The sequence below is a fragment of the Ambystoma mexicanum genome, chromosome 3p (assembly GCF_040938575.1).
Source record: "Ambystoma mexicanum isolate Mex_15411 chromosome 3p, UKY_AmexF1_1, whole genome shotgun sequence".
Lineage (NCBI taxonomy): Eukaryota > Metazoa > Chordata > Amphibia > Caudata > Ambystomatidae > Ambystoma > Ambystoma mexicanum.
The window spans coordinates 611,962,046-611,982,608 of NC_090925.1; the positions used below are offsets into that span (position 1 = coordinate 611,962,046).

The 20,563-nt window shown below is 44.2% G+C and overlaps 1 protein-coding gene across 3 annotated transcripts in view; it reads left to right on the forward strand.

The window, feature by feature from the left end:
- The window catches only part of NCOA5 (nuclear receptor coactivator 5), a 58,843-nt gene that overhangs the window by 21,157 nt on the left and 17,123 nt on the right, over positions 1-20,563 (forward strand). The window contains exons 2-6 of one of the 3 annotated variants that reach the window (XM_069651363.1): positions 2,641-2,824; positions 3,757-3,864; positions 5,003-5,069; positions 7,734-8,063; positions 18,738-18,841. In XM_069651363.1, coding sequence (XP_069507464.1) covers positions 2,665-2,824; positions 3,757-3,864; positions 5,003-5,069; positions 7,734-8,063; positions 18,738-18,841 — 769 coding nt within the window. In that variant the 5' untranslated portion in view covers positions 2,641-2,664. The remainder of the gene's footprint in view (positions 1-2,640; positions 2,825-3,756; positions 3,865-5,002; positions 5,070-7,733; positions 8,064-18,737; positions 18,842-20,563) is intronic. The other 2 variants (XM_069651365.1, XM_069651366.1) reach the window with 2 other exon arrangements.

The following is a 20,563-nucleotide window of genomic DNA, read 5'->3' on the forward strand; positions in this document are numbered from 1 at the left end:
ACATTTTATTTTGAATGCACAAGTCACTAGGTGATCAGATTAAAGCCATTCTGCCTCTGTGGTTTAATCCCTGCCCTTCAAAGGAGTGGCCTTTGCCCAGATGACATCAGATTCAAATTGCTTTGCTCCAGAGGAAGTGGTGGGGAGAGTAGTGGAGAAAAAAAGGGGGGTGGGGAGTTTTCTCCTTCCCATGAACATAGCCCTTCTGCCTACTCTAATCTTTCTCCCTTCCCACTTGGAACAAAGGTAGAGATGCAGCACCCTTCTATTTTGCTGCTACTTTTGAATGGGTGTGCTCCTTTTATGCCTGTGCCCAGGACCGCGTCCTGCTGTGCAGCTGTCTCTGGCAGAGGGTGTTACCTGCCCTCACAAATGGAACAAAGTGGAGGCATCGCCAGTTGGGTGCTTGTGCTGCCATTTGGCAGTTTTGACCCGTCTGACCAGAATGCACACCACCTTTCACAGCTGAACTGACACATGCTTGATATCCGTTTGGATGAGGCGGCAATGATCCGAAGTAGCACCATGCCTAAACTTTGGCATCGCTTTATTTTAGAGTTTATCCGGCCACCAGTTTTATATGATCGTCATAGTTTTGGTCTAGGGATGGCTCGAGTGCCACCCCTATGCTGCAGAGGCTTTGCTGTTGAGTTGGACACCTGCTCTGTGCCACTGGTAGAGCAGACGCTGCAGATCGGACCAGGGTTTCAAATTGAGATTCAATGAGCACAAGCTAAAACCAGCTCCTGGGTGTCGGGCATCATCCTGTAGACCGGAGCTACCAGAGGTGCTCCTGTTCCTTTTTGTCCTGAACCATTGTTTTTAAATGTGCATTTAATGTGTTCTAATTCTATATTAACATTCTGAAATACTGTCACGTTTACATGTTTGGAAGGCACCAGTTGGCCCTAGGAGCCAAAAGTAGCTCCTGGTAGCTGTTGGTTTCAAGCTAACCAAGCTCTGTGCTGGAAGCAGGTGCTAAATTCCATCTCCCCTCAATTTCGAACCCTGCAGGCTACTGTTGCAGGACGAGCACACTGCTTTTGGAATGGAGCCTGCGAAGGGGGAGATCTGATCAGCAGAATAGGCTTTCTGAGATTGGATTTCCTGCATCATTTTATATTAAAACAAAAAATCTTAAAAGCCAGTGCTTTGCACCCTTGCCACATGAAAATTCCTCACAACCGAGGTACTCTCTGCCACTGGGATGGTTCTACCCTGCCTCTGGTTTCAAAACTAGTCTGCTTTCTCCCTTCTTTCAAACACCAACCCCACTCTCCCCTCTCATCTTTGATCACTCATGGTCTTTTGGTTCTCCTTAACAGCGATCTGAAACTCTCCCAGTTAATCGCTGCCATTGCAGCCAACCAGACTTGACCTTGTAAAAATTAGAACCACTTGCCCACACTCCACACCACTAAAACACTGCTCTGACACTTTGTAAGCCTACCACTTGATCTTCCCCCTGCTACTTACTCTATCCACCCTTATGCTCCAAGTCTTAGCTCTTCAAGACGCACCCTATTCAACCTACTCGCATCACCCCTACCTGCTCAACGAGGTGGATGTGTCACCATACAAACTCTACCAGTCTATACATGCATTAACGGTCTGATTATATCTCTCTCCCTTTCAAACGCTGCTCCTAGTCTCTTCATAGCCTAGCACCCCATCTCCTCTACCCCTGCCAACCAACCTTCTGGTGCATTTACCTTTTTGGCCCACTCCACTAGAATGTTTTACCCTTAGCTGTTAGTCAATTCTTTAATGGAGTTCTTCATAACTTTGCTCAAACTGAACTTCCTTGCGATGTATGACAGACCTTAAATTCTCTAATTCCAAATTGCCCACCCTACCACTCCTTCATTCTACTCCCAGGACTACCTCAATTTGTGAATATTGGACTCAGTCGCTGTTCAAAATACTGCCCTCTAGTCACTGTCCCTGATGTATGCTGTTATGGTCTCCTCTTGTAAGTCTTTTCTGTTCGAAATGATCCACACTGCTCCGTTCTATACAAAAACCTTGTTATTACTTAACTATATCTAGGTTTATTAGTGGTGGTCTATTTGTGAGTGGGTTTAGCTCAACTGTAATGGGGCAGCCTGTCTGCATTAGTTAAAGTGAAAATGATTGCCGCAGAGTAAAAACTATGAAGTGGCGACGTGAGGGTTATGGAAGCCTAGTTTAAATATAGTGTAGAGCCTTATTTGTTAAAGTTAAATGGCATTTGCGAAGCACCCTCCTGGCGTTGTATCCTTGGTGTAAGGATTTAGGAGCCTGGATTTAATTTTCAATAGCTTGAATATTAAAATGTACAAAATCTCAAGCACCAAATGTAACGGTACCCAACTTATTTGAGCGAGTCCCTATTTTATCACTCTAGCTAGCCTGTGCCACTTGACTAAACTCCACTTTTCTGATCAGAGCGAGTTGGAACAAAGCTTGGCGGACTTTTTGTAAGGATTTCTTAAACGCCTTTGCGAGCCTGGGTGCAGAGCTAAACATGCTCTTTCTTGCACTCGAAAGCGGTGTTTATTGAGCCTGCTGTTGCGCTTCCATTCACTTGCACTTAAAACTGACTTGCATTTCTGTATGGATGTGAAATGATGTACTTAGCCGTTTTTCTTTTTTGCGAAGTTACATTTGGACCTGAAAAGCAACATGGCTGCTGCAAGAAGCAAAGGGGCAAGCGGCCAGGACACACTTGTCAGCAATAAACCCAAGGATTTAGAAAAGAGGATTTTTGTCGGCAATTTGCCCACATTCCAAATGAGCGCCAACGAGTTGGAAGAAATGTTTTCCAAATATGGCAAGATCGTTGGTTAGTATTTTCATTTTCTAACTTTTGAGCAAGAAGCAATATGATTGTTCTGCTTATGGTTTGATTTTTGTCAAGATTGTTTTGCAGTCATTAAAAAAAAAGAGGCGCTTGGGTTCAGATCTGTGACTTTGTTTTCTCAAATTGCTTGATCACTTGCAACATTTCCAATTACCCTTTACGACCGGTTACTGCATGTTAACATTCGCATACTTAAATTGTAATGATCTCCTCTATAAAATGGATCGACCATACACATTTCTACTGGACTGAATAGATTTCCCCAAACAAAAACATACCATACCCTTATCACCAGCACGACCAGAACTTATCTCTACACCCTATACCATTCGCTTAGTGGTGACTTGTTTTTCCAATCTCTCCTAATAGTGAACGTGCTGCCCGTCTTTTTCTCACCATTTAATTGGCCCTGTACCATCTTGGCGGGGGTTAAAACGTTAACCTTTTGTTTGTGTGGAAGTGGACGATGGCCACACAAAGTAACCAATAGATATTCTGGTAACCACCACTCATTAAGACATTGAACATTTAAACTCGTCCGTTTTCTCATGCACACTTCCCGAAAGCCGGCGAGGCTAGCCTATACAACTCGATATTGAAACTAACTACCTCCTTGCCAACTAAAATTTGAATTCCTCATCCGCTTTCATGGCTTAGTTTAAAGAGAACCTACACAACACTTTGCGCTTTGTTCGGCTCCTTTTTTCTGTCTGGCTATAGACCATGGCACTCTACAACCTAGTGCAAATATTCGGTTGGCTGCTGCTAAACTGCGCTTCATGTTCCATTCGACTTGGTCCAGTTTGTGATAAAACTCCTTTCTTGTTGCAACAATTTGGGTTTTTGTAACATGCCGAGTGGACAGTGCTGTCCTGGTGATATAACTGTTATTGCCCTGATGTTGCTTTTTCCAGCATACAACATGCTTCGTGGCTTTGGGTTCGTGCAGTTTGAACGCGCAGAAGATGCCCAGGCTGCCGCGGAGGGTGAGAATGGTCGCCAATTAAAAGGGCATAAATTAGGTAAGGCAAATGGATACATCCCCCGACATTTAATGATTACAAAAAATCGATCTGAGCGAGCGTGTCATACCGACGTATTGGTGAGTTTGTCCCTCTGTCGTAAACTGGAAATGCATTTGTACATGGCACAGTAAACGGGCGTATTTCACTGGATTTTCGTGCTAGTTTTCCCGAAAGATTCCTTTTGTTCCTGAGACTGGCCAAAGCGCTTGCGTTTTTTTTATTAGTGTTTTTTTTTTTGTTTAATTGGGTGCAGGCCATCGTTTGTAACTTCAGATGCCAGGCATCTGGCATCCTTTTCAACAGACTATGGTCATAAGGCTGTGCGGCCCTTTATATGAATACAGCTACACTAACGAGCAGTGGGTATACGTTTTATATTCCGGGTTTGTGTGCCTAATGTACACAATGCTTACTTTATATTGTACATTCACACCTTACTCATTTCATTTTTCTTTTTCTTTTTTTTTTTTTTTAAGCGCTTGCTCACGTTTTCTAGCATATCAAAACATGTTGGACGCGTCACCAAAATACTTAATGGAAAAAACGGCCTCTGAAAAACGTTTTCATGACGCCATCCTGCGCATAGCATCGAAAAACTGTTTTTTTTTACTATGCTTTTACAATTTTATGATCGGGTTGTTTCTTGCTGCTTAAGTATCCGGTTGTTTTTGATCACTTATTTTTGGGTGATTTTGTCGTCATTACGCCTTCAGTGGAGTACGAGCCTCTGCAGACAAAATTCGAGTTGACTGAAATACCTGCGTTCAAGAAAGTACATTTTAAAGAAGTGGATTTTTGTGTAAGGATTGTGCGCTGTTATTAGAAGTAACGTTTCTCTATGTGCGCCGTCCTGTAAACTTCAACTGCTTAATAGAACTGTTATGCATTAATCAAGCGTGCCGCCCTCCTGTGGAAAGCTGAATGAGGTTCTTATTTAGGGGCTGATAGCCATATGGATGCTCTTATCGGTGGTAGAATAAAATATTAAGTCAGCAATTCGTGAGTGTTTCTTTCTGGCTCCTGCGTTTATTTTTCTCTCTTCCCTACCTTTCAATCGCTGCCTTTCTCATTGATGTTGTTACAGTCTTTGTTTATTTCCATAGCATTGAATGGATGGGTTGATTGTTCTTTTCAGATGTTAATATGGCGGCAGAAAGAAGAAATGCGACTAAGGCTCCTGCAAGGTCCAGTCCGCCGCGAAGGTAAAGTATCAAACACTAGGTCACCGTCCGGTTATGGAAAATAACCCCATCCATGAAGTTTTTTCTCACCCCCTGGCACACCAGATTAATAATAGGAATCCTAAAGGCGCAACCTCTTTAAAGTACACATTTTTTCCATGATTAAAATACACCGTGCGCATTTTAGTCACACAAGTTTCCCGTGTTTGCTATATGCAATAAGCACCCGTGGAAACTACTACCGAATAAGCAAATCGTTGCTGATGCTGCAGTGGCTGTTTAGAAAACGCTTCCCACAGTGTGGGAGCCCATCCCCGTCTGTGGTGGTGCTATAATTTCATTTTCAATGCTAAATAGCGGAGTTAAGGCACAATAGGGCACACTACCCTAAAGGTTTCTTGGTTTTGGAATTCCCCCAACCACTCTGTAAGCCCTTTTAAAAAATAAATGTAAATCATGTGTTATGAATTTTCTGTACTTTTAGCACTCGCTTCAAGATGGCAACAACGTTCCAAACCGTGCTTATCTTTGGAGATTTAACAGCAGATCTGTGTTCTACATCCCCTGTCCATCTTAATACCTGTTTTAATGGGCTTTCCTCACCGTATTCAACTTTTATTTTTGACTTTTGCCAAATATTTTTTTTCTCCACTACAGTTCATTGTTCTTTTCTTGTTCGCACCACACCCCATTAGTTGTTTAAATGCGGTTTTTGGAGGATGCAATGCCCCAGTGATCTTAGAATTTCCCACTGTTGTGACCAGACTTGAGAATGCTGTAGTCTGGTTGCTCCCTGGTGCATGATTTTCACTTGTATTACTAGTATTTATCCCCATATCACTAAGTTACCTTGGCTCCATCCAAAAGTGAATTAACCTGAGGTTTAATTTCATTTTTACATAGGACCCTTCACTTACAGTTGGTTTAGGAATGCGCGTTACCGGCTGCGTCTTATCAGCTTTACACGGGTTACTAAACAGATTTTATGAGCTGGACCTAAAACAAAGTTCTGGGTTTCTGCATTAACTAGTAGGCAGCAGCTACCTCTAATAAGCATGAGCTAGTACATACCCTGCTGCCATTCGAACTGTGCAATGCAAACTTAACCTTGTGTCCATTATATGCAATCATGCTTTAAATGGCTCTTTATACATATTCCCAAATACATGTCACATAGGTACGTTTGAAGGGCATCAGTTGGCCTCTCGAGTCAAAACTAGCTGATGGTGCCAAGCGAAATGGGATATCCAGGCATAGAAGTGGGAGCTAAATAGCTCCCAACAATTTCGAACCCTTTAACCTTGGTGAAATGGCTGCTTAATAACGTCGTAGACAATTGGGTCAGGATCCATTACTGTTTCTTTACTTACAGATCGGCTCTAATCATTGTAGACTCAACTTTTTAATCGAAGCATATTGTTTTAGGCGTTTGTCGCGGTCGTAGTTTGAGCCGTATTTGCAATCCTGCCACCTTGGTGTCAACGGATGACATTAAGGAGAGCTGAACCCAATCTTGAGGGGCCACATGAATGTAATCACCACGTGATGTAGGGCTGCGTGTGTATCTGTTGTGTGAACCTGTGATTTCGGAATAATAGGTCACATGCAGCCGTGTTTAACAATCTGTCCTGCTCTCTAAGGACCGCGATCGTCGGGTGCCATCCTCAACCTGTGATCTGGGCATCACTGGCCGTTTTTCATTTCTCTGCTAACCTGGTTGACTTGTGATTTGATTATCGCTGGTCCCCTGCTGCGATATACATACGCCGGCATAGAACATTGCATTTAAGAATGTGACGTCACGTGACTTGGCTCTGAATTATTGGGGTGGGGGGTTTAGACTGAAGACCAGTTTTAATTATGGTCTTCAGTCATTTAGAAGCGCCACACACCGGTATTATCGGGAGCCTATGGTTTGCAAATTATAGCTCTCCTGACGTTTTCGCTTGTCTGCCCGTAAATAGGTTTCCCTGGCTGGAAATGCTGCAGACTATCATCAGATGGTTGGTATGCTCTGCTAAAATCCTGATCTGACTCTAGATCGGATTGTTCATGCTTTTCATGGCATGCTTTTTACTACGGTGTCCTTACACAGCGTCGTTAACCCCCTCGGTTCTTGTTCCTGCTTATGAATGTGCAACATGAGTTGCCTGCGGCTACACTGTAGAAGGCACGTGTGTCCTCGCCTTTTTTCGGTGTAATGCATTGTTTTAAAACAATTTCATTTGCAAACTGAATTTTCTGGGATGTTACTGAGTTTATTAATGTGCCTTATGTCGAGTTAAATTGCTTGAACTGCTGTCAAACGGGTGGTGCACAAACATTGTTTTATTTAGAGGGAGGGATGCCCTTGATATTTGTATTTTAACTCTGGTTAAGGGCTTTTGACACATGACCATATTTTGGTACTTAAACAATATGTAGATTCAAGAAAGCATGCATTGCTAGCCTACATCTGCTAAAATGACCCCCTTCACCACCTCTCTCCCAGCTCCCTCTTCCAGACCAGTTTGCGCTTAATGTCCCCGAGGTTAATACTGTTTGGGCCTTTTCTCTTCATAATAGGTGGCTTTGGTAGTGTTACATTTTTGGGAATGGAAAGGTGTTGTCATTTAACTTGTTTCGGTGTATGGAAGTGAAGGGACAATTCTCAATGTTTAATATACTTTTTGGTGCTTTCCTCAGAGCTCCAAATGCCTTTGGAGATGGCCGTGATGCAAGAAGAGATAGGTCTCCCCTCCGTGGCAGCCCAAGAAGAGACGCTAGAGATAATCGTCCTGGTCGGGATGTCCGAGACCTACATGATCCTAGAGATATTCGGGACATGCGGGATCCCAGAGACCTAATGGATCCTAGAGCACTGAGAGATCTGAGGAACCCCCCAGATCTTCGAACCCCTTCAAGTCTCAGAAACCCGCAAGATCTGAGGAACCCTCTTGACATGCGTGACCACCTACAAGATCCATTGCTTGATCGCTACAGGGATATCCGACTCCCCCAGGATCCCCTTTACAGGTACGTGCAAAGGTCAAGCAATTATGAAGTTGGCTCAAATATATGTTCACACCATTTAAGTGCTTCGTTTCTATTGGTATAGCCTTGTGCTAAGGCAGACTGACGTCCAATTTCATTGCGTGAAATGTCAATTTCATTAGACCACAATTTTGTATTAATTGCAACCGCATGTGTATGCTTCCACCATACGCCACTGTATACATGAGGGTGCTTTTCTAAATGTCAAAATAATTGGTGTTATGATCGAAGTTGCAGTGTTGGACTGAACACAGAACAGGCCAAGAGGGCATTATTGCTGCTTTAGTGGACCAGTAAGGAAAAGCTTGTCAGAGCAGACAATGTGCCCGTTGGTCCCTCCGTGACTGGATTATTGAAGCGGGTGGTAGGGAAAAGACAACTAATACCGGAGAAAGGACAATATAGTGCACTCAAAACTTCTGTTCCCCACAGAAGCAACAAGCCTGCAAAACGTTTTTGGGGTGATTGGTGGCAACCATTGAGCACGTTTTGTTGCACTGGAAAGCGCCTCCAATTGGTGGGTGCAGTATTGATGGGGATGGAATGGTAGAGTTTCAGTAATTGTGCTTCCACTCTACAACCTGACCCCATTGCAGCCCTAGAAATCAGGGGTGTATCGGACACTTTTTACTCCATACGTAGACTCCACAAAATAAAGGGAGTAAAAATGCTCACACCAAAAAAAATAGGAACCAGACACATGAGAGCTTGTCTTTTTCCACACAGCTCCATGTGACGCCGCACACAGGAAGAAACTATTACTGCCAGATCAGAAATAGTAATTGTGTATTTTGATGTACATGAAGGTGCAAAGAAATTATTACACATTTCCGTTTTTCTGCTAAAACATATTTTTAGCTGCTTATAAAATACTCCCATTGGACTCTCATTTTACTCCCAACTTAGAATCGTAAAATACTCCCACCTCCAAATCCTATGTAGAGTACTGCAGTGTGTTTGCTAGTGCGAAAGGTGCCCATTGCGATGTGTGAGGGGTTTCATGGGTATTGCCACCCTAAATTGGTGCTCTTCCTTGCAGGAAGATGAGCGTCTTGGGAAGAGGCAGATTCTCTCGAGCACTCATTACTTCAATGCTCTCTGGCACCGGTGGTTACCCTTGCTGCATTTAGCGACGGCTCTTTTCCAGGTTTTGACCGGTGTTTACCCTTGATGCTTTTAGCGACTGTTCTTTTCTAGGTTTTTACCGGTGGTTACCCATGCTGCATTAATTCCTTTCCAGGTATTGATTGTGCTGCCAGTTTAACTTTTTTTTTGCTGTTTTTGTTGAGGTTGGAATTAATTATACCTGCCCTTTTTCAAGGTCTGCCTCCTTTTCTTAACCTAACCTGTTATCATTTATACTGCCCACTATCGCCACCTAGTGGTCGGCGGGCGGGTGTGTGTGGGTGGGTGGGTGGGTGGGTGGTAGAGTATAGCTGGAATAGGTAGAGCGAGGCTTTAGTTCGCTTCGCACAGTTAGGGTGCGATTTATGTATGGCTCGGTAGATTTCCATGTGCTGTTGTGGTTGGTTTGTCGCAGATCACATTGGACGGTCAGCTTTATTTGTTTTCTTTTTAACATTTACGTCGTGGGAATGCTCGTGCGGGGAGCATGCAGTTTTGTCAATTTTCTTGCAGTGCATACGTGTGTGTGTGTATGTATGTATATATATATATATATATATATATATATATATATATATATATATATACACATATACTAGTTTTTTGCTATTCTCCACTTGTACACAACACACTATTTCACCATTTCTTGCCAATAATCCATTATCACTCACTAATAACGACTGCTAATTTTGATGCAGTGGTTAAGTTGATCTATTAACCTATGCAATTGAGTAAAATAAACGATTCAGTTGGCATTACTTAAATGCACCATTGTAAAATAATCCAAATGGGACTGCCATGCGTTGCTAGTTGTGTGCATCGGTGCCATCAACCTTCAAATCATGTTTCATCATCACTAACTTTTCAACACTGGAAAAGGCTTATGCTTAACTTTTCATGAACTGGTGTTCTCCAGAGGCAAGGCAGTGGTGGTCGTGCTATCCCATAGGAAATCCAATGGGGCCGAAGCCTGATTGGCTAAGCAAGTCCGATTTGTTTGTGGGAGTTGTCGGCAAAGATCCTCTTGGCACAATTGGGGTCAGTGCTGGACACTTTTCTCCTTTAGATAAAAGCATGCCTTCCGTCTTCATGCATCACCTTAGAGAAGACCCTCACCAGACTAGGAGGAAAGTCTCTGCTTCTTGACTCCAGTGGCTTTCTGCGCTACTAAAACTCACTGCACAGCGAAACGTGTGGAGGATCAATGGTCTCGGACATTTATTTTTGGGAAGAAAGTGGTCTCATTCAGCCTCTGGCAAAGCATATAGATAACAGGTAGAGGTGCAGCGTAATATATGAAAACTATTTTTGTTAAAAGTGCCTTTTCACTTATGTTCATTTTCTTATTGGACTAGCCAGACTTTTGAAGGGTGGTGGCTTTTTTGTTTTCTCAGCAGTTATTGCTTTTAAGCGGCAAGCATTTTGTGACTTGCCTCTTTGTAGGCAAGTTAGAAATACTGTCCAGGTATGGCTGATTGCTATCAGGATAGGGACGAGAACAGGCTTGGCTCAGATTTTAAAGGAAGAGGCTTTTTGCGTTTTACAACGGAGTGTTTATATGCCTAAATCAAAGGCTCAACGTCTGGATAATTCCGACACTGTCCTTCCCATACGTTGCTTAAGCTGCAGATCCATCGCCTGATTTTATGGCGGTCCAGGCTGGGTTACTGCAACTGGCGGAGGAGGGCCTCTAGAATGCATTTAGTTTGGTCACACCTCCGGATGCTTGGGACTCGGTGCGCCGTTGAAAACCAGTGTTTCAGTAAGACCTCACCTACATCCTCAACCTTGGACCGCAGACTGAGCAGAAGCACCTGATCACCTTCCAGAGGGGAGAGGTCAAGAATGGCTTCTGGGAGATAGTGGCTGATGGCAAAGACTTGGCCTGCCAAGCAGGTTTGGATGTATTGGACTGTATGGGTGAATCCCTTAAAATAGACAATGCGCTACCCGGTCCGTTTCATCTGTGCACACCTTACCCGATCTCTCGTCGCAACCTACCACTCTCCCACCCGAATTCACCCAACACTCCTAGTGCTAGAAGTCGGCACCAGGACCATGATCTCGTTTTCAACCATAGTAGACGGCCTCCTGACTTCTTCCTCTACCACACACAGCCCTCCCAGGTGCCGCCCTGCACCCCCTTCGCTCCCCAGCTTCCAACTCTTCAAAATGGGGACTCCACCTTGCTACACTTATATGCCCACTCCACATCCCCCAGCTCACAAGCCCTCTTCTCACACGCAACAAAAAAATCCATCGCCACTTCCCAAAATTGAGGTATTGGAAATTCCCATAGTAACCCCTCTCCTCCCAATAACCCTCCCGCCCCCCCACCGATTCCTAGTCATTTCATTGAAACTGAAGCATCGAAATGCCACACCAACGAAACCAAAGCATCGTTTACCAATGCATCAACTGGCTATCTATTACACGTAAGTGCTTTTTCATCGAAACCAGTCAATCAAAAATAAAAATGGGCTGGTTTCAATGGAAATGCACTTTTACATGTAAAAGACAGCACTTCAATGCATTTTTTTTGTAACGTTAAAACCTCACATGGAGTTGTCCAGTGCTGAAATTTCGGCACTGGCCCAACCCCTTGTAATGTTTAAATGTATTTTTTTTTTTTTGTATGTTGGGGGGGGGGGGGGGGTTCCAACCCTAGCCCCAACCCTAATGTAACCCTTAATCTAACCCTAACCCCAGTTTCGATTATACCATCGCATTAGTCAATGGAAGGGCATTTCGATAGAAATTATTTTCGATGCTTTTTCGATGGTACAGCGTTCAATGGAATGTATTTAGATGAATTGACTAGATACCATCTCCCCCCGTCCTCCCAGTGAGCAGCCACCTGCATTCCCTCTGTGCACCTCCGCCCACAGCAAATGCCCATCATAGCATCAGACTATTCATCTTGCTAGATCGTTGCAAAAAAATTAAGGAGCAAATATCTTCGAAGGCCCTGACCATTTTTTTCATCACAGAAACCTGGTTCTCCCAGTACTTATGATCGGTTGTGCATGAGTAGTTCTCCCCAGGTTACACCCTTATTGTACACAACAAGGAACAGGGCAGGCGGAATTGCCACCCTCTACAAAGCCCACGTCCCTATCTCACCCACGTCCCTATCTCACTCTCTGAGGAACAAGCCTGCAACATAGACTGCAAATCTCCTAGTTCAATTTTTTCATTGCCTCCCTTTTTGCTGAAATCCTCAGCAACTCCATAGTGGCCAACCTGGGTATTCTCCCCGCCCGCCCCCAATCCCTCACCATGCTAGGGGATCTCAATATATATGGTTTGACATCCTGTATAACCCTCCACAGACCCTTCTTTCCCCAGGACTAGTACAGGACTGCCCACCCGCTTGCCATTAGGGAACAAGGTCAAAGTAATGCTTGCCCCCCCTCCCTCCCCACGCCAGGCAGAGTTTGCGCGCCATCGGCCATTTTGACCAATGGCTCTCCGGTGCTCCTAAACCTCCCACCCCTTTCAGATCCTCCAACAGACCAGGCCCTTCTGCCTGATGGCTCTCTGCAATCCTCAAAACCGAGAAACTCCTCCTGGAACACAGATGGCTAGCTGACACTTCACTTCAGGGTAGAACTGCGTGCACACACTACAAGCTTACAGGGCAGAAATTCAGAATGTTAAAAGAATCCTTTTACAGGAACAATCTGCAATTCCCCTAGAACCAGCAGGGAACGCCACATCTCAGAATTCCCAAGGCCCTACTTTGCACATGCTCCGCCCTACCCCACACCCAAGCACTCTGACCACTTCCACAACATAGCTGTGGAAAGGAACCGCACCTTTTGGCTCTAAACTAGCAGTGCTTCAGTCCTCACAGACCCACCATTCGCACACTTTTCTCACGCACTCATTTCCCATGCCAAATTCCTAGTATTACCCGAATTGATCAATCACAATTCACCTTTTGGCCGATTTAGGGGGTGGCCTATGCGTTCAGTTAAGTTAAGTCTCGTTGCTATCTCTCATTATGTCTTGTGGTATGTCGAGGAGTGCGTTCCTTGGATTCTGTTCGTGTTCGCTTGGTTGGTGGGAACCAGGATCGGTATCTATATTAATTGTTTTAGGGGTGTGGGCGTTCTTGTGGTTGGTCTTTTAGTTACGCAGTGAAGAGCCAATATTTGAGCAGTTTCCTGAATACTAGGTGGTTTCTTGTGTTCCGTATATTCTTTGGTAAGTCGTTCCAGTTTTTCGGTGCTGGTGAGAGAAACGGGATCCTCTGAGTTTATCTGTTGTAGGGTTTCGGGTTCCAGGTGGATGATGTTGCTTGATCGGAGCGTTCTTGTCGGTTGGTGTAGGCGTAATTTATCTCGGGAATTCTGCGCCTTGGTTGTGTATTGCTCTGTGCGTGATGCACATTTGAATTTTATTGGTGGCCAATGTAGTATTATTTTTTTTGTGCAGGTGTGATCTCTTCGGGGTTTTTTGAGGAGTCTGGTAGCTGCATTTTGTATGCATTGTAGTTTTTTTAGAAGTCGTTCAGGCATACCCAGGTATAGTCTATTGGCATAATCTACTCTGGACATGACCAGAGTGATGTGTTTTGTTGGCGAATGACTGGAATGGTAGGATCCTTTTTGCCGCTTGCAGGAAAAAGCATTTCTTGAGTAGAGCGTTTACTTGTGGCTCTAGAGGGAGATTGTTGTCCATCAGAACCCCCAGGTTTTTACAATTGGCGCTGAAGACGTACCGAGTTCTCTTGGCCAAGGGATGTAGTTGATGTTTCCTCCGTGATTTTTTTTTTTACCATCATCTGTTTTGCTTGGGTTAATTTTGAGGTGGTTAATGTTCATCCAATTGAATATATCACTAAGGCAGTTTTCCAGTGGTGCGTTTTCGTCTCGGGTGTCTTGTATTTTGAAGATTTGTGTGTCGGTGTAGTTGTAGCAGGTGATTCTGTCTATTTTGATAATAGATATAGGTAGATATTTAATAAAAGCAGGGAGAAAAATTATCCTTGTGGTACTCCACATTTGCAGTCTCTTGGGTTGGACATGGTTTTATCCATACGGTTTCCGTGTGTTTGTTAGAAAGTATTCGATCCATAGTAGGTCGGTATTCCCAGTCCTTCTAATCTCGTTATGAGGATTTCGTGGTTGACTGTGTCGAAAGTATCAAGGCAGTACTCTTGTCAGTCTGCGTTTGCTTTTAGGTCGTCACATATTGAGGAGAGCTGATTCCATTCCTCCGATTGGTCTGAAGCCAACTTGTGCCTGGTCTAGTAGGCAGTGCTCTTCTATGAATTCTAGGGTTGTTTTGTAAATGTACGTTTCTAGCAGTTTGGTTATGTACGGGATATTGGAGATGGGTCTCTAGTTGGATAAGTCTTTCAAGTTTCCTGCTGTGTCTTTGAGTAGCGGCCTGATGTACGCTGAAGTCCTGTGGTACTTGTTCGAAAGAGTGAGACATTCCTTTGGTATTCCATGGGAGTTCCTTATTGGAGAATTGATTTGTTTATGTCCGGGGGCAGGGGTCTTGGGAGAGCCTGATTTGTTGCTTTGATTTGCTTCGTAATTTGTTTGTTCCTCGTGAAGATAGGTGGGATCTGTAGTGTGATCGCGTGGTCTGTTTTTGTATGGTTTGTTGGATGGTAATTTTATTTTTGAAGTGGTCTACCAGGTCATTGCATAGTTTTGTTGATGGAATTGGCGTGTTGCATCCCGGCGGATTTTTATTTCATTTTGAATTCTTTTTGGCTGTTTCGTGCTTTGAAGATTTGGTTGTCGTAGTGTTTTTCGCTTTTTGGATTTCCTTTTTGTATGAGTGAATCTGTTGCAGAAATTTCAGTTTGTTTGCAGTGTTGATCCTCCATTCTGATTTTTCCGAATTTTTTTTTCTTTTTTTTTTCTTTGCGCTGAGTAGTGGGGTGAACCATTTTGCCAGTTATTTTATTTTTTTTAACGTGAAGGAGTGAAGGGTTTTTCTTCGCAGTGTTGTCTAAGGTTGTTACTGTCCAGGTGTGGAGTAAGGTTACTTTTTGGCCAGGTATGCTTCTTCCATAATTGTTGTGGTTTTCTGAGGTTCAGTTGGGTTGGAGTTTTTGATGGTTCCCCAGTTTCTTTTCATGCTGGTCGGTGGTTTGTGTATGTATGTGTATATATGTTTTGGTTTATAATGTAAGGGACTGGGTGGGGGCTCCCGCCATATGTCCTAATTGACTTTAAATTAATTGTGACCAGATCAATTTGTATACAACCGAATTCCTTCAACTACTAGCCAGCAGCTGTCCATTGGGATCTTCTGGAAACCCCGCCCCTTCCTCCTCTCAAAAGAGCTCTGCTCAAGCTGTGCAGGCAGCTTCACTAGATCATCATTAACACATCCCTCGCTTCAGTCACACTCAAGACCTACAACATCCGAACCCCTGCTCAAAAAACCCTCCCATAGCCCCGTTCCACTGGTAAACTACAGACCTTGCTTCTTGGCCCAGTTAATTGACCGTAAAGCTTCTTCCCAGCTTTGCTTTTTTCTTAATCCGAATCCCTCAACCACCCCCAGTCCAGCAAGGAACTGAATCCTCCCAAGTCCATCTAGGATGATCTAAAAAAAAACTCACACAAAGGTTGTACCCCACTTATCCTTCTCGACCTCTCAGAAGCCTTGACACTATTCACCACTGCATCCTCAGAGACTCCACTCCCTCTGCATAAAGGACGTAGCATTGAAGTGGATATCCTCCTTACTCTCCATCAGAGACCAAATGACATACATGCATCCCTTCTCTGCTCCCTGTTACCAACTGAGTACCACATGGCACCTCTCTATCGCCCCTTCTATTTAACATCTCCCTTAGCCCGTCCCATTCCTCATTTCACACACATCCAAATCATCTTCAAGATTCAAAGGCCATTTCGTGTCCAACCTACCCCTGCCAATAAAAGCTGTGGAAAACAAGATCTATGAATAAAAACAGACCAAAAGGAGTGCGGTTTCAACATCCAGCACCAATTCTGGCCACCATAATCCTTGAACAGTGCATCAGCACACAACCCCCAAATAGGTGATGGTGTCTGGTCAAAGTATTTGCGTTGGCCCAGTTTCCTGTGCTGCAAATTTCCTGAATTGGCTCTCCATGCACCTCGGCCCAGGAGGCCAGCATGCCTCGAGTCGATCGACCCTGGGCACAGGCTGGCACTGAAACCAGCGCTACTACAGGGCAAAGCAGTTGCCTGCCAAATCCACCAGCTAATCCTAGACTTGGCCTCCTTCATGCCTTGCTTTGGACCACCCAAATATAACCAACTGATCTTCTTTCCAGGTACGCCAAGACTGACCTCTTGACGTCCAGCTGTGCTGGGGAAATGAAAATAAGTGCATTGTAAACATTTTCACTAACCTAAACAGCAGTTGAATCTAGGTGTGCCTATACCTTTCTGCCTCCTCGTCTTGCTTTATCCATCTTTTGCATTTCTGTGCTTTTTTGGGAATTCGAATACTGGTGTATTAACAATCTCTGCACCCCACCCGATTTTGGCACCAAGTGTTCTATTGCATCTGTTCTCGTGCTGCTTTTGGCTACTAGGCCGCCTGGTGAGTTTGCATTCATGCTGTGCAGTCCCTCTATTTCCTATCATCTCCAATCACTATGGCAATTGCCATTTCCCCTATCTATTCTAACTGCAATACTTTCACTTATTCTCCCTCTCTCGAAGTCTGGAAGAAAAAAAGCTTAACGTCACCCTACCCACTAACGCCGGCCTACCCATTGCAGACACCCATGTCAGTTCACCTTTTTTCTGTCCCCTCTCCAGATCTCTGGACTTCTCATCTTATCTCTACACTCTCCTGACATTATCTCCCATTAATGGTGTATGTCGGCTATTTTTATTTTTGAAGTGGTTCTCATTTCATTTGAGTTGTGCTTTTTGGGTGTTGGTTGCTATTGTGATTTTCTTTTTAGCGTGGAGAATTTCCTTTTATGCTTGGATGTTTTTGATCTTTTGCCAGGTCATAGCGCTTCCTTTTTTTTTCCAAATCTTTATTCAGTTTAAAACCTTTTCATTGTACTGAGGTGGGGCTTTAACCATCTAGCCACTGCTTTCTTTTGAGAAGGGATGAAGGGTTTTTCCAGGGAGATGGATTGGATTGGTGATTTGTTTCTGCATTAGGTCAACTTTTTCATCTAGGTCGGTTCTGTCCAGGCTTGCGGTTGATGGCTTCTAGGATTCCAGTTCTTTTAAGATGCTACTTTTGATGGTATCAGTTTCTTTTCCAGATCATGGGAAGCTTTTGCGGCGGTTTAAAGGCTTTGGCTGGTAGTTCGATCACAAAAAGGTGTAATGAGGGGATCGCTCCATATTTGTATTGGTGGTGCAGTAGAGATTAGGTAGGTTTTTGTTGAAAATTGCGTCAAGCGTGTCCTGCCGTGACGCTCCTTTGCCCATCTGGCACAGTTTCATTGTCTCCAGTTTAGTGATTTTTGAGAGTTTGCGTCTGATCCGGAGGCAGTGTTTGATGGTATGACTGTGATGGCTTCCATGAAGGTGTCAACAAAAGTTGTATCCATGGTCTATAGATCAGTATGAATGTGAGGTTTGTTTTTTGTGTTGGGAGTTGGGTGAAGGACTAGGGATTTGCAGTTGCTGGTGTTAGTGGGTCGCCCGTTTTTATTCTTTGCAGGCTTTTGCAAGTACTCTTCTGTGTGAATTATCGGGTACGTAGCTGTGTAGTGTCTAACCAGGTTTCTTTGACGAATAAGATTGTTCCACAGTAGTATAAAAATCGTTGATCTCTAGAATATCAATATTGATTAGATTAAACATTTTCAGAACAGTGTATTGTTCCATAAGTCTCTGTGGCATGTTAAGTTTGAAAATGGGTATAAGAATCTGGGCAGGATGACATTTTACAAATCGCTATTTTCCCAATGAGTAAAAGGGGTAGCTGATACCAGAACTAATCATCTTCTAGCCCTGAGTTTGCCCTCCCCAAGTTGTGTTCTGATTTTAAAGGAAAGTTTGTTTTTAGGATTAAGTGATGTGTATTTGCAGGTGCTGAGGCGGCTGCTAGGGCATAACTAGACTGGTGGCCATTGTATTTTTGGGTGTACCGGTCTGAAGATGCTCTTAACACTGAGCTTTCACCTATTACAGCCCATGTTCATAGCAGCTTGATTGACAATGCACCCATCCATGATGCTGATGCTTGGTGTTCGAATCTGCAATTTGCACTTTGTTGGCCATTCGTGCCTGATAAATTACTTGTTGAGTTAGAAATGGTGTGCGTATGTTTGAATTGAGGGTGGGAAGTGACTTGAGGCCTGTTTGTATCCCTGTTCTAAACAGAATGGATATTCCTGAAGTTGTAAATTCACGTATACCCAACCTCATTGTAACAGTAAATTATATTGATGTGCATATGGTGAGTATTGTGCGATTTCCTCCATTGGTGGGTAGTGTGCCTCAGTTTTTTTCAAATAAAAATACAGCTGCTTGCTCTATGGATTGTTCTCCCAGAATTGCATGTTTTTTAAACTTTATTGTTTGTTCTTCCTAGGAGGGATGAATCTTTTGATAGATTAATGCGTTATGAAGATCTTTATCGACGGAAGGAGGACCCCTTCATGGATCGGTATAGAGATCAGCCAATGAGTGTAGAAGGTTTGTATCCTCTTGTAGAAATGTACTTTGGTTGTAATGTTCTAAATCAATAATTGTAAGGGCCTGGTCATGGGCCAAGTAAGGAGATTAAGCTGTTGGCTATAACCACCTCTCCCTGGGCTTCCTGGCCATGACCAAGGAGGATGATAGTTTGAGCTGTATCTTCCCATTGCAGCCCAGTCACTCATGCTTTAAGGGAGTACTGGATGGAGTCACTCTGTTATTGGGCAGTGTTAAGACTTGGCCACACCATGTGCACATAAACGCTACCTCAGTGCAGAGCTGGAGCAAGTAAATGAGCCCAATTATCAATCATAGGATCTTCATTGATGACTTCAAACATTGAATGTCTGAACATTCGTGCATTGCAGGACTGTAACATTGGCATCCTGTATGGGGGGTGGGGAAGAGTTTGCTCAACTGTTGCAAAAAGTAATCTTCTCCAGCATGGGGTCTGGCATGGATTCACATGCTCATGAATATTCCACGCCAGGTCGGGAGTCCTTGGTGAAAGAATTTCACTTTCACACTGTCTTTCTCCTATAAACCAATCAATGTCCCAGCCAGCAGCAACATGCTCGCCTTGGAAGCAAGACGACACGAAGCAACACAAGTTCGATCCCCGGGTCAGCGCTTAGAAACCTGGGTATTTAAGCGCGTTATAAATACACAACTAAGACAACAAAAAACAATTGCCCAACCAAAAATCATTCCTGTAGCAGCGCCTCCATGCCCGCGGGCTGTGTGAGCGCTTTAAAAATAGAAAAAAAATTGAGCTTTGGGCATACTGTCCCCAACCAATGACTGCCCTCTCACTAAGCCCTCCTCTGACAGATATCTTCAGATTATTACTGCATGTTCAAGTGTCGGGAGTCCTCGTGTTTTGCTCTGAGCTTATCTTTGATTTTTTGCGCTTTTTTTGGAGTTTGACTTTTTTGTCTAGGTCCTGTGTGCGCCTTCATTTCTTTGACTGGCAAGCAGGGATCCGCTTGTTGGTATCTTTCATAGCCCCTCAATTGCAAGAATCGAGTTTTCATCAAAGGTTCCAGAAGGCCATCAGGCCTACACCGCACGCCAGACCTTGTTGCGATGTGAACAGATACAATATCTTCATTCGAAGAAGAAATATACTTGCCCTGAAGCATGGTAGAGGCCTTCACCGCCTCTCTTCCGACCCCTCTGAGGCCTGAGGGTTTGGAGCCGGACTCGGGGATGGCATCCTCTTCTCTGGTGTCTTCTCCACCGGCTTGGCCGAAGGCCCACTCTAGGCGCCGTCAGGCGCCCCTGAGTGGGTCAGCCCCTTTAGCCTTCGAGAGGGCTGCCGCCGCCAGCTCATTCATCAAGGATGATGTACTCTGGTCCACCTGGGACTTCAGGGTTGGTCCACACTACACTAATTAAGCTGTGAATCTAAGCAGACGTCGCCCCTGGGCATAAGTGCAAGCGTTAGCATTGCAGCATACCAAAGGGGGTAAGAGCGGTAACATGAATGAGCAATCAAATAAGATGATAAATGCCGAGCAGGACTCAACACATGGAGAGAGTAAACCTGGGCTTACCAATGCCGCCCTCAACTAGATTTAGGAATGCTTTCTGGGCTAGACTGCAGAGGACGCACATATGCCTGCCAGCCCCGCATACAAACGGGGGGCCACGTAGGCAGCCAGTTGCCCAATTTAGGCAAGGTTATGCATTTGAACAGATGCCATATTGGAAATGGAC